Here is a 14,866-nt window from a genome sequence, read left to right as displayed (position 1 = left end):
GATTGACTAGACCATGCCGGGGTGGAGGCGGTTGATCTTCACAGGCCATACAGCTTGCCATGGATATGGCCTTGCATCCCTAATGTCTGGGAGTTACCTTGCTGCTGCAGACCCAAGACTGGACCAGGCTTCTATTCTGTATAGGGTGCCTTTTGGCCCATCTAGATCAGATTTCTCCCAAGTCTGCCCTGGAGGGCAGGACCCAGGCTAGATTTTTAGCACATCCCAATTTGCATGAATGTAGTGATCTTAAAAATCTGGCATGGAACCAGCCCTCCAGGAAAGACTTAAGACTGAGCTAGATCACAGTGACGTGTGATTTGCCTGACATGAGGGTGAACCTTGGATTTACATATGAAGGATTCCCATGGTTAGGTTGGAGGTGGAGTATATTCGTCGAGCTGGGGTGGTATGAGAACGGGAACAGCTAGAAGCTAGAGGGCACCATGGACTGCCTTGGATTAGAATTATGCCAATTGGTTAGTGCCAGTCTGAGCTTAGTGTGACTTTTTACATGTCGGGTGTATAATGTAATTAGATTGTTTTTGTAATGTGTGTGTGAGCTTTAGCGGTATTACATTTTGGTTTGTAATCAACGAATGTACGTGGGCGCTTTCATTTGTGTTGTGCTTTTGCAGCATCCCAAAGAGGATACACAGCTAGTATAAATGGGGTAGTCCAGTAGTCCATCTTCCATATATCTGAGCAGTGTTCTTAGGCAATGATTTACAGACAAGTTGAATATGTTCACTTACCCAATGGAGCAAGTAGTAGTGATCATTGAACAAGAGGAACCCACTAGTAAGGTTATGCAGATGGTGTGAAGGGCATGATGGGCAGTTGCGCAGAGCTCAGTTGCAGGTTTATGCTGTGTATTTCATTAGGGAGTGCTGATGGGAGCTCCACAATTAAGACTGATCACGACACACAAACATACCACCGGGCACTTCATGGAAAGAAAGCCAGAGATGACTTTGCAAGCACTAGTTCAAGCAACATGACGGGAGCCTTACATGGCACGTTACTCGATTTATCCCAGTTTTGAAGTAGTACACTTCTGTGCTTGCTGGTATACGGTGTTGAAGTTATACTGTTGGACATGAACATTTTATTTCACTATTAAACTGAGCAGACTAAAAACATAATCGCGGCAAAAGTGACACTTACATTTGCCCATGAAACCTTTGAACTACAAGTTGCAAGGTTTTCCTCCAAAATTCAATCACTATTTTGCACAACATTGCCTCACAATTTCGATGAACTTGTGCAATGCATATTTAAAGCTTCCAACACTGCGAGAGTGATGCATTTCTTTAAGGTGACTGGGTCTGGTTTTGTTTAAATGTTTCAGCCCATTTTTGGAGCGATTGTCATGGGCGTAACAAAGGCCCCCGCAAAGTTCGCGGTGCGGGGGGCCCCGGAGCTCCAGGGCCCCCCCAAGCTCCAGGGGCCTCCTGCAGCGCACTGGGGACTGACAAGCGAGCGAGAGAACACACGGCCGGCGCTGGCATCATCTATTTACAATACTCCGTGCTTGTGCAACTGCGGCCGATCTGTGTCTAGTCCCTGATTACGTTAAAAACTTCCCTGAAGGGCGGCTGGTCCATAGGGGGCACTGCAGCTCGGGGGGCAGGACTGTAAGTAGACGAACAGGCACCTTTTAGTTTGTCAGTTTTCTTTTCCCAGCCTCGCTCCGGAGAGATTAAAGTGCGCATGTCAGCGCACGCTGGGCTCAGAGTGCAGGAGTTCAGATGAACAGCACATGTGAACGGAGCTTTGTTTCAGCTCCCGTCTTCCATTGACAAGGCATGCTAAGTGCAGTGCAGCCTTAAGATATCATCCTGCTTGGGCAGTGACGTGTTTTTGATGCCCCACGCCCTGTGTGTGTGTGTGTGTGTGTGTGTGGGGGTGGGGCGCGCAGAGTAAAGAAAGGTTAGCCCCAGGCCCGACCCCTGGCCTCGCCACAAGGCAGCATTTGGAGTTCGACTTGAAAATCGATTTGAAGCAGGTGGCGGTGGTGACAAAAGTGTATAACAAATAAATACGAGGTAAAATAATTCGATAAAATGTTCGGTCACTAATTGAGAGTTGTTTTTTCTTAGATTTTTCATAGTAAGATGAATTGTAAATATTAATTGATATTGTTCACCTCGTGGAAATTTGTTGCAACCATGTGCACCAATTGACTGACTTATTGCTGGTGCCCATGCCCTCTCACCTTTGTTGCTTTTCACATGCTTTGCAGGGGTGCGGTAAACCGTGTGCTGTTAAGCTGACTGCCTTTTCCAAGTCCTTGTTGGGTGTTTTTGTAAGGTGTAGGCCTAGACTGGTGTAGGCTTCTGTTCTGATGCCCTTTCCCTCATAGAGCTGATGAACAAACATTCCCCTTTCGAAGGTTTGCTGCACGATTTTGTCCCTGTGACACCCCTTTGCGCTAGAGTTCAGACATAATTGAGGAAGCAAGCGAAGTGGTCGGAGTCTCTGAGTCAAGGCTCGCATGTGATCTGTAGCCCTGCTACCTACCCGAGCGTAAATTGAGGCTGCGCAGGGTTTTCAATCAAGCTGCAAATCGAGCCTGTATGCAAGCCCATATTGCAGCACTCATATACCTGCCTAAAGAGAAGTGGGGTATATTTTCTTACACTATTTGAAGCAGGAGTAAAGCCCATTGTGGCGTGATAATGACTAACGAGGTATTTTGCCATAGCTGACTACGTGACAGTTGAAAATAGTCCTCAGTGACACCACAAGTCGATGGCCCATAGATGGATACAAGCCATGACAGTTATCAAAGGATGACGAGGCCGAGCAGTTTCATTATAGCACACTTTGCACAACCACCATTTCGGACTGTCTCTGCTTCAACAGCGCCGCTACTTGGGTGTCCCGGGCAACGTTGCCACTGATCGACTTTGAGCTGGTCGTGATTCAGTACATGGGATCCTATGATAACTACACCACGGAGGAGACTAATGCACAGGCTTGTCACTAAATCACTCACTTTATGAATGGTATTTAAGCGAATCGGAGCAGTGTACTCGCGAGGTATTTATTCCTCCATCCTCCTTTTGACTATTACCTCACTCATCACCTCTGAATGTCTTGCACGTCCCACCGTGCCACGTTCAGGCCCGGGTCCCTGGCTTCACAGCATTTGGAGTCAGACTCGAAGTTGCTTGGAATACGGCAGCGGCAGCAGTGTAAAGAAATTAATAGACGAGACCCTTCAGGAATCTGCACCCTGTGCCCAGCTGCCACCAACTCACTACTCCAACACTCAGATATTGGTTTTGATGAAGGTTCAACAATGGGGACATAAGGAGGAACAGATAATGCATTTAGTAAAGGAATAGAAACACTTACAGCTTAACTGGGCCCTGTTGAGAGGCAGAAATTAAATTCCATTATACAAAAACACTCCAGTATGCTCTGGCACTCATCTCTCACCCCTTCTCTGCCCCTGTCACACCTCTGAATCTTTATTTTTCTACAGTCTCCTAGGAATGCCACAGCTACCTCTCCCACCACGCCCCATGTGACCCTCATCTGAGACTAGAATCATGCATATTCCCGCATTGGCTTGAAAGAATGAGTCCACTGTCCAAGTCAACTGCAGAAGGGTTTGTTTGCAGTGACGTGTGACTATCCTGTTGCAAGATATACTACACACCCCCAGAAATGAAGAGAGAAAAGTAGACATTAATTGGCTTTTATTTGTTGGTTGATTGTATTGTTTTAGTACACTTGTAGCACACTACCAAAAATTAGGCTTCAGATTGCAGTTGATCTGTTCATTCACAATTGAATATTTATTAGGAACAAAGATATTGCAAATTTCCCACTTTTTTTTACAACAGAACTCTGGATGCTGTAACCGCACCGTGTTCTGAAATCTCAACCAGGCATTTGCCTCATCTTCTGCAGTCTGCTGTTTTTACTATATAGGTCCGTTGTAATTAGCACACCCTGAATAATTATTTTACATAATCCCAATTTGAATTGCCAGAATTAGATATTTTGTGCAAAATACAAGATTAAAGAGTAGCTCTCCAGGTTTCAGGGTTATTATAGCTTGTCTCTTTATTGATGTCATAACTACCCTTTCACTGTTGCCTTATTATCATTATTGCTATCTCAAATTTGCTTAAAAATGCACCATTTGCCCATTCTTTTAAAAAAAAATGTTCCTGAAGCCCCATCTGGCTCGCACACTACGCTCGCTCACTACTTGTCACTCATCCCAAACTTTTACGCCCCACCACTTACAAATGTTACCAGGGATGTAGGTTGTAAAATACACTTTCTGGTGACCCAAACACACAGGCCTGGGAAAACACATGTGTGGCATGCAGCTACTTCACTAGTTTATCTCTCTTGGGGCTGGCAGGATACGGAGTTATATCTTGTGTACTCCGCATGTATACTGTCAGTCGAATCTGTGAAATTCCAGGTTTGGGTTGGTCTTTCAAAGTTTCAAGTTATTGTCTATCAATGTAAATTCTAATTCAGACCTAAATAGTTTTGTTATTCAGCGATAGGCAGTTCCTAAGCGAATAGGACCACTCCTTGGCATTGTTCTGATTGTTGTCTCAGTTAAATAATCTGCTCTTGACAATGTTACAAATGGTGTAGTTTATATATTAAGAGTGTTTCCCACTTTCTTATTCAAACTTTGAACGAGAGGCATTTTATTAAATGTTGGCTGTTTCAAATCAAAATATAAAAAAACAAAGGCTTGTCCTTTGGGAGATACCTTCACCACTGTTTAACCCTACTCTACTCAATCACTACAATCAACATACATACACTCATGAGGATTATGGTTCTGACCAAAAAAACTGAGCTAGCACATAGACCTTGATTACAAATTTGTAATGTTACTCTAGATGCTGGCGGGCTACAGTACATCAGGGTGCATGTTTAACATGTTAACATGGATATGGTCTTCTATGACAAAGTAGTGTATTTTTTATCTCTAGCTTAGTTCTTGTATTGTTTTTTAAAATGTGTCGATTGTGAATACATTTGTTGTAGTTTTATGAAGGTTTTCTCCATGCTACTGCTATTACACTCAATGTATTTGTATGATTACGTTTTTAAATCCTGTGAACTTTAATACATTGTATTTACACATTTGTAATCAAGGTCTATGTGCTAGCACACCGTTTTTTGGTCAGAACAGTAATCCTCATGAGTGTATGCATGTATGTTGATTGTAGTGATTGAGTAGAGTTAACAGTGGTGAAGTTATCTCCAAAGGACAATCCTTTGTTTTTTTCTGATTGAACCCTAGTCCTTTGACTGTTTAAGGCTCCCTCTCACTTTTTGTAAGAGTCAAATCTAAATATACCAGATTTGTGGGTGGTGGGGAAAAGAGGTAAGTGGTGGGCTGGGCCGGCTGGGAGGGGGGCCCCTCAAGTTTCGTTACGCCACTGGCGATTGTCCTACGTTTCAGTATTTGGAGGTGTACCTTTTGTGTTATTCCTCATTTGTGGTATTTTGGTTTTATTTTTGCTGCTCTACAATGAATGTTTCTCGTCCAGATCAAATGGTGATATACTGCACTTCAAGCTGTGTTGAGAATGCATGATAGTTATTTGGAGTGTCTGATTCAGGAACTGAACAATGACTGGTTCCTGTCCATTCTGCCAGGGTGGTTTGCCTGTGTTACACTGTCTGGTGCCCTTTCACGTCTGCCCTCCAATGCAATTGGTACATCTATAGACTTGGATCTGCTGATGCATCCAATGAGGACCCATTTTCGGGGCAGTACCATAAACATGCCATTCCTCCAAGATGCCTTCTATGAGTAATTCTTCTGGGATATAGAGGTTTTGGCTCCCGAGTTCATGGTTCTCAGCTCTTCTAATGGGATGAGCTACAGGATAACAACTCCAGCATTAGTGGACATTTGTTCTTTGCAATATATCGGCATGGTCGTTGTGGAAATATTGTCTGAGGATAAATAATCCTTCTTAGATTCCTTTGACACTGGAAGCACTGAAAACATTCTAGGAAACTTATCCTATTTTTAATTCGGACCTTGTTATTGTTAATTTCTAAATGTTTATTCCTATATAGTTTTTTTTAATTTGGCATATTTTTTTTTTAATGATTTTGGTTTGTGAAGGTGACTATTTTTTATTGTACTTTATGTAGAAGCTGAGCTTTTTCACAGCCAAGGGGTGCGTGTGGTGGAGCCCTCTAGGGTACACTTCGGTCCTCCATTTTAGTTTCATATTTTACACTTTTTAGCAGGCTTCATTTTAGTATGGTTATATTTTACACATTTTATTTGCAAGTTATGCTTCTAAGAAACGCTTTGAAAGCGGCTTTTTAGTAAGCCTTTCCTGCAATATAATCTGTACTGTTCGTTCAAGGCTAGGAACATAGAATCCTGGTACATTGGTTGCCCACTTATACATCTTCTAACATCTGGACACATCATTGCATCAGAGCTGTGTCTAACATAGTGGTTTTATTATATGAACAAAGCCCTGTCCCTTTGTCACGTGGCAGGAGGGACTCCTGCCACGATGGTCCGGGAACTAATTTAGTGTTTGATGTGCAGCTCCGCTAATACGGATCTTCCATCTTGATCCAGCAGAGAGGGTTTGCCAATCCAACGCCAGACCAGGACATCCAAGTGTGGGGTCTCAAGCTAACATAAGATTGGGCCGAAGGTACACCCACTATGCTCTCAGAGTAGAGTTAGTGATAGGTAGGGATATATAGAAATCAGACTGTCATGGTTGGACTATTTATACTCTTCACCATATTCATAATGCTGGTTATTTTGCTTTATCTGCTTAAATCGCAGCTCATTCGCAATGCAAGATCACGACTTTCAATAAATGTATTGAAAACTCCATTTTATCTTTTAGAGTTTCGTGTTTGAGGTTGCCAAAATCATCCATCAACCCAGGAGTGTTAGGGGTTTGGGTGAGGCACTGAGCTAGAGGAGCGTTGGGCCAACAATCTCAGATCGTGTAGATGCTCAATCCATGCATTCCAACGTCCCGTTGTCCCAATATGCAGTCTTACATTTTTTAGTGGGAACCGATCACAGTACTTTCCATTGACTGCATTTCAGTCTATTTTGTTTGCTTGATTGGCGACTACAGATGGGGACACTAGGTTTTGATTCTGCTTAGAATGGAACAGTCCAGCTTGAACTGCCAGGCAACATATCCTCTGAATGAGAATCCATTTAGACGTATTGGGAATCAATGAGGCGCAGGTTGAATGCAGAGTGGTCAGCAAAATAAGGCCTTCAAGGAAGAATCCTAGCTCAAGAACTGAAATACCAGAGAGGCTTATTGGTAATTCCAAATCTTTATTTACAAACCCCTACCAGCAGGTTATAAGATGGTGTCCTTGCGACAGGTCATGACATCTTTGGCAGGTCGGAGATCAAAAAACTAAAGTTCCTCATCAGTTTTGGTGGTATTGTGAAGTGCATGACATTCAGATTTCTCTTGGCTCCTTGCAACTAAAGGGAGTGTTAGATTTGGGGGTCTAGTTGGCACAGGTAGGTACTCGTGACAAATATGGACCCTTGCCTCTAGTCAGGGTAAGGGGGTACACTCCTAAAATAATCCCTGCTCACCCCCTTGGTAGCTTGGCACGAGCAGACCGGCTCATCTGGGAGGCAGTGTGTAAAGCATTTGTGAACACAGAGTAATTCCAGTGACAACACTGCAAAAGGACACTACACAGTTATATTAAAAGTATTTATATCGATTTAACACAAGACCACAAACAAAAATCCACAATACTGTACTTAAAATGGTAGAATTAGCTTAGTTCTCTTTAGATCTTAAAATGCGACACGGAGTCAATGTACCTTAAAATGCCAAACGCAGGGCAACAAAGTGCTGCAAAGATGGTCATGCATTGATTCCTTACGGCGTTTCCAGGGTGATGAGACTAGCAACGCCACAATGCAATGACATTTTGGTGCAAAGAAATAAAGACGCGGTTTTCTACTTGATGTGACACGCTTTTCCGATGTAGCGAGAAGTCGACGCGTAAGCTGCAGCAGCAACACCCTTGTTTCGTGATGAGACGAGAGCGGCGACACTTCCAACACTGCGAGACGCTTTCGCTCGATGACAGCTGCAGCGGTGACCCCCTTGTTCCGTGATGAGAGAACAGTGGCTCAGATGGCGGCAAGCTTCTCCGTGGATGCGAGGCGCTTCTCTTGACGTGGTGCAATGAGACAGCTAGAGCGGCGATATCCACAATGCGACGGCAGCGGCTGCGACACGCATCTTCATTGCGAGACGCTTCTCTTGATGCGGTGCAATGAGACAGCTAAAGCGGCAACATCCACGATGAGATGGCGGCGACACGCTTCTTCATTGCAAGACACTTTCTGCTCCTTGCGACAGTCCCTCAGAAAGCCCAAAACAGCACCAGGGATTTCCAAAGAACACTTTGAGAGCTGGTGGTTGAAGTCTGTTGTCCCTGAGACTTCAGCAGGAGGAAAGCTCTTCTCTCAAGCCCTTGGATATCCTTTACAAGTTGAATGAAGTACACAAAGTTCCTGTCTCCTTTCTGTGGCAGTCAGGCAACCACTGTAGGCCAATCCCCCAAGCAGCACTTCAGCTTAGGGATAGTCTCTCCTCAGTCTCTCTAGTTCCACTCCTCAAAGGTTTCTTCTTGTTGTCCCAAAAGTGATCAAAATTCTTGGGCTCAGGGTCCCAATATTTATACCACAAAATCCTTTGTCCTCTGAGGGCAGAGGGGCCTTTGCCTAATCCAAACCGGTTCTGGTCAGTCCTGGAGCACTGTTTACATGACTCCTTCCTTCCACAGTGCAGGGCAGAAACAGACGCACCACTGGAGGTGGAGCCAGCATTGTGGAGGGAAGGCACAGCCCTATTCAGGTCTCAGGTGAAACTCCTCCCTCCCATCTAGATGCAGATCTCTATTCACCACTGGGCCGAATCACCTGGTCTCCTGGAATCCCCCAGCCCGTCACTCAGACTCCAGACAAGGAATACACAACCTAGCAGAGGCAGGCTTTGATAGTTAGACAAGAAAATACCTACTTTCTAAAAGTGGTATTTTCAAACAGAATGGTAAAACCAACTTCACTAAAAGATGTATTTTATCATTCTGAGTTCAGGCATACTAAACTCGAATTGCAACCATGTTCCGAGTCGGTTAGGATTATAAAATGTAATAATCTAACTGCCCATTGTAGGTAGCCTTGCAATAGTGAAAAATGAAAATGGCTGTAATTCACTATTAGGACATGTCACACACACCATGGCAGGTCCTACCTTTTACCTACAATGCACCCTGCCCTTGGGCCTACCATAGGGGTGTCTGATATGAAGAAAAGGGAAGGATAAGGGACTGGCAAGTGGGCGCACGTGCTCAGTCAACATAGCAGTACCAGACTGCACACAGGCTCTGCAATGGCAAGCCTTAGACACTATTACAGGATGCTTCTGTGGGTGGAACAACCAGTGCTGAAAGCCCACCAGCATCAGTTTGTTTACAAGCCCTGGGAACACCTGGTGCACTGTACTAGGGTCTGTAAACCAAACCAGCCAATCATGGAATCACTAATCCATAGATCAATATACAAAAGGGAGAGCATATGAATGTTAGGCACTTTTCTAGAGCCATAAAACCAACAAAAACAGGCCAGACGAAATACAGGAGGAAGGCAAAAAGTTCAGGGATGACCCTGCAAAAAGGGCCAAGTCCAACACATAGCTATTGTGAAGACCGGAGAAAAAAAAATGGACAGATGTCCCATATACCCTACTGTTTTTACCTTAAAATGGACACCTGCTGGAACAGCAATAAGTCGTGTCAGAGTTAGGCAGTTCCCCTCAACATTTTTTTCAAGTCAGTATAAAAGAAAGTCGCTGGACCAAGGTCTACGATAAACCAATCTAGTACAAAATGTGTGACTACAGCAAAAATAAAACATAAAAAATAAAGGCACCACTATGGAATTGGTTTGTGCTACTTTCCTACAAAGCCTTAACACTAGTCATTGGCAGCAAGAAGTCTGCGTATTCCATGGTGAGAGGGGCAAGGTACCCCGGGCTCCAAAAAGCAAAAAATTACATATATGCAATAACAATAGTGACATTATAGTGTGTGACAGGTTAGGGGTTAAAGACACTTAAAGTGTCTTTAACCCCTAACCTAAGTGTTTTATGTTAGAAGGGATACACTAGGAATGTGTACACAAGACCATATGGGCAATATTGTGATATTTGTTTTGCAGTGAAAACCAATCAAGGTCTTGCTGCATCCACTGGTGTTAAACCTCAGCGAACACACATTAGGTTGCAAACACTGCAGTGGACATACCCACCACCTGGCCAAGTACAGTAACTCACTATTTTGTCCTTCAGGCATGAACTGTTGCGGTTGGCAGGATTTACGGATGCAAAGACAATTGGACAGAATGCTGAACGATGTCAAACATTCATCCCAGTACAAAGGTCTGGGCCTAAATCCATTGTTCGTTTTCTCCCCATGCCATTCCAGTTTAAACCCAACCATATGCAAATCAGTCTTGACCCTGCTCCCTATGGGAACAGTCCAGCCCGAAATACCATGCCAGAAGCAAACATCCTGGGACCGGCACCGGGACCAGAAACAAGCATCCTGGAACCGGGACCAGAAACCAGCATCCTGGAACCGGGACCAGAAACCAGCATCCTGGAACCGGGACCAGAAACCAGCATCCTGGAACCGGGACCAGAAACCAGCATCCTGGAACCGGGACCAGAAACAAGCATCCTGGGACCGGGACCAGAAACGAGCATCCTGGGACCGGGACCAGAAACAAGCATCCTGGGACCGGGACCAGAAACAAGCATCCTGGGACCGGGACCAGAAACAAGCATCCTGGGACCGGGACCAGAAACAAGCATCCTGGGACCGGGACCAGAAACAAGCATCCTGGGACCGGGACCAGAAACAAGCATCCTGGGACTGGTCTCCGGGTCACTGACATTGGATTCAAGCTAGCCTGGCTGATGAGCATGATACCCCAGTCCCAGGATGTTTGTTTGCAGTCCAGGTAGGATCTCGCTTGGCTGGACTGTTCCCATGAGGATCAGGGCAAGACTGATTTGCATATGGCTGGGTCTGAACTGGGGGGCCAAGTGAGGAAAACTATGGATTAAAACCAGATCTGTGCGACTGGGGGTGAATGTGCATTGTTAAGCAGTCTGTCCATTGTTTTTTGCTTTTGGCAGGATTTACCAACATCTCTTTTGGTATTTTCAGACTGCAACCCAGTCAAGTCTTTCAGAATGAAATACTGCTGGCAGCACCAGACTCCCATCCACATGATCACCCATGCTGCCAAGGAACATTAGAGATTTAAAAGTCAGCATACATGTTTTACCAGGCTGAGATTTATTCAAAAGCTTAAATTCTGAAGGAAAACTTGCAGTTCTTGGGTCGCAGGCTGCTGCCTTGAATTATAACAGTATGCAAAATGGTGCAGTTGCAATGGCTTGCTTGCAAAATCAGCCAATATTGCGTGTTTCTCTTATAGGATGGCCACAGCGGACCATGCTAGATTTTTAACTTCTGAGTGGGTGCTCATAGGCAGGGCCCAAGGGCATGAAGGAATATGGACGAGTGTCTTCTGGTCACATATGCTCTTTCTTGGCGTGGATGTTTCCATCTCCTGGACCAGACCATCCTTGCCTATGGCTCTTTCATGAGGGTAGAAGGCCAGAATTGCCACTTCCCTAATCTGCCAATGTTGTTACTGTGGCCATCAACACTACTTGGAACCTCAATGCTTAGATAATGCCTGCCCCTTCCAGTGGCTCCAATGCTACCTTGCCTGGGTCTGGCTTCCCACATGACTCCCCTAATGCACCTTCAGAATCCTATTACATTGGGATTAGGTGGGTAAATAGACGACTGTTACAACTTCCAATCTAGGAAGTTTTTTTTATTTTTTAACTTCCAAGAGACACCGATAATGGGATTGAAACGCTTGCCCGTAGCTAGCACTCCACCAGACTGTCCCATGGCCATACCGTGGTTTCCTGCCACACAACAGTTACCACAATGCCATATGGCCTTGGCTGTAGAGCAGGGTTCTCGAAAGTTAATGCTGGATGGCCGGACCCAAGATTGATTTTTTTAAATCATTAAATTTATCTTAATGGGGTATGCTAAAAATCTGGCATGGATCCAGCCCTCCAGGGCCGACTTTGGAGAACCATAGTGGTTCTTACCTCTTCCTTCTTGAAGATTATTTCCTCCCAGACACCCAAACACGTGGCTTGCCTAATGCTCAAATCAAGGCACCTGCTGCAGTCCTCAAGACTTCATGTACACTCTTATCCAGGTCATGCCTGTAGGGAACGTCCCTAAACAGAATTAGGCTATTACTTTGTCAGTTTTGACCATCTGGTCCCGCACCCGTGATTATAAACTCATTCTGCACTTACTTCCATATAGTTTGTTTCACAAATAATTTCTCTGGCACTCCACAAGTAGGCAGGGCACATTAACTTCTTTACATAGGTAACTGCAGACACCATATCCGGAGTCGAAGAAATCTCAATGGTCACATTCATAGAAAAGCTTGCGTCATCCTGCAGAAAAAATAAATACATCTGAATGTACTGCAACGACTGCGTTTCGAGTATTCCGATAAATGTGTACCAGCATTACCCTTTGTTGAGCTGCAAAAGTCACTTTACTTTGAAATTCGAAGATGCAATGTACCAAACAATGCGTGGTAGTCTGCAATACAGGCACGATAAGGGACTCCAACGAAAAATCTACCGAACGAAATAACATGCAACTAATCTTTGGTAACAGCCTTCCATTTACACGCATGTACTTCGCCCAGTAATAAAAACCATGAACATGCCACTACAAAAATGTGGCTTGTATGCAATTAGTAAAACAAGCTCACCGTTCTAACTGCAACAATTTAAATAAAAAATAAAACAAAACAAAAAAACACAAAAGCGTGTCTATTTAATGAGCGCCCATGGCAAAACTGAAATAGCAGAATAATAAGGAAGTGTATTGACCGTTGGCAACTACCTCAGAATTCAATTGAAAAGGTTAACATAAATAGCAAATGGACAATTTTTACGTATGGCACCTTATCCAGTTTGGGTTAATAAGCCAAAGGCATGCTACATATGTAGCCCACGTTTAGTAATACCCAAGTCTAAAACATGAAATTAGTCTAGACCTGCCAACAGACTTTATTTTGGTCTTCTGTATAATTTGTCAACAGACAAAATAACCACATATCCGCGGACATAGATCATACTTGCAGATTTAGCAACACCTGCAGATGCTTATACACAACCAGAGGCACCCACACAGACTACCATGCAAGCACCCCCGCTCAAGAACTCAGACCAGAAACGAATCCACCAATGCACACAACCAGAGGCACCCACACTGACTACCAGGCAAGCACCCCCGCTCAAGAACTCAGACCAGAAACGAATCCACCAATGCACACAACCAGAGGCACCCACACTGACTACCAGGCAAGCACCCCATCTCAGGATCTAAGACCAGAAACGCATCCCACCAATGCACACAACCAGAGGCGCTACAATACTTTGGTTGCTTGCCTAGCACGTTATGCCACTGTAATGCCACTTCAGTGCTACAAGTGGCAATAGCCAGAAAGAAAACAAATGACGTAGGAGCCTTAAGATTGCAATTATCGCACAACTGTGTTGTTAGCCAATCTAAGGAATCCAATCTGCTTGGAGGATGCAGAAACACCAAGTAGAAGGTACACGCCTGGAAAAAAATAGATGGCAACAGACAAAACAGAACGAGGAATACGGATCTGATGAGTTGGAAACATGGTAGACGGTTTTCTACGTCAGTATTATATGCAGTCAAAGTTTGAAGTAATACTGGAAGACAAAGTGAACGCTTAAAATGCAAAAGGAGAAATGGTTCAATGGCTCCAGGCACGATTGACAAGATGCTGTACCAGATGAAGATAAATGTGCCTGGGGTGGGAGGAAAGTAAATTCCACAATCAAAAGTTTATGCAGGGCATTTACTAAATCAAGCTATATTTTCACTAACAGTTGAATGTAGGACATAAGACATTGACAACTCACAATTTTAGAGAAGCAGCTTAATGACGAGGCACGAAATTCAATGTTTCCCCAAAAGTCTCTTGTGATGGTGTAACCACACTGTGCAGCAAATGGTGGCGTAACCTCAAACACAGTGCCAGACCGATCTAAAACAAATTTTAAAAAACAAAATTAGGGTTACAATAAAATGGTTTTAAAATTTCGAGCAAATAAACTATCCTTAGCTCAAAATGTAAAGTATTTAGACACAGAGGAGAAAGTTCAATGGTCTGTTGTAAGAGGAGGGGGGGGGGAATTCTATTCATCAGCTGCACACGCTAGAAGTTTGAAAGAACAGTTGGTAGAATGCCTCAATTACTTACCGGTAATAGAATTATCCAGAGTCTCTCGCCGTAATGACTTGCATAGGAAGGCCCCTGTGCTCCAATCACAACCCATGCCCACACCGCTCCTCTTACTTCCTGTTCTGTAACAAGCCCAAACACCCCACAGTTGCACTGGTCGAAAAGGGCGGGAGGGAGGGCCCAGAGTCATTACGGCGAGAGAAAGACTCAGAGCAATGCTAGTACTAGGAAGCAGGCATTGGCCCTTCATTCCTCTCACCGTGATGACTTACTACTAAGATGTACCAAAGTTACAAGAAGGCTAGGACAACTGCACAGAATATACAAGTGCAAGCCAAAGGCAAGAGCAATTTACCACAGGGAAGCCAGCACTGCAGAACCCAACAAATCCTGAACTGCTGGACCCCAGACCACCTGAACGCGAGA

The 14,866-nt window shown here is 44.3% G+C and overlaps 1 protein-coding gene across 1 annotated transcript in view; it reads right to left on the bottom strand.

The window, feature by feature from the left end:
* LOC147707124 (uncharacterized) overlaps positions 1 to 14,866 on the bottom strand; it is a 120,754-nt gene that overhangs the window by 86,563 nt on the left and 19,325 nt on the right. The window contains exons 4-5 of the mRNA XM_086925180.1: positions 14,118 to 14,242; positions 12,456 to 12,602 (exon numbers count right to left, since the gene is read on the bottom strand). Coding sequence (XP_086781306.1) covers positions 12,456 to 12,602; positions 14,118 to 14,242 — 272 coding nt within the window. The remainder of the gene's footprint in view (positions 1 to 12,455; positions 12,603 to 14,117; positions 14,243 to 14,866) is intronic.

Source organism: Lissotriton vulgaris, chromosome 6 (genome assembly GCF_964263255.1).
Source record: "Lissotriton vulgaris chromosome 6, aLisVul1.2, whole genome shotgun sequence".
Lineage (NCBI taxonomy): Eukaryota > Metazoa > Chordata > Amphibia > Caudata > Salamandridae > Lissotriton > Lissotriton vulgaris.
Note: the sequence above shows the minus strand (reverse complement) of the source record. Positions and strands in the feature narration are given on the sequence as shown.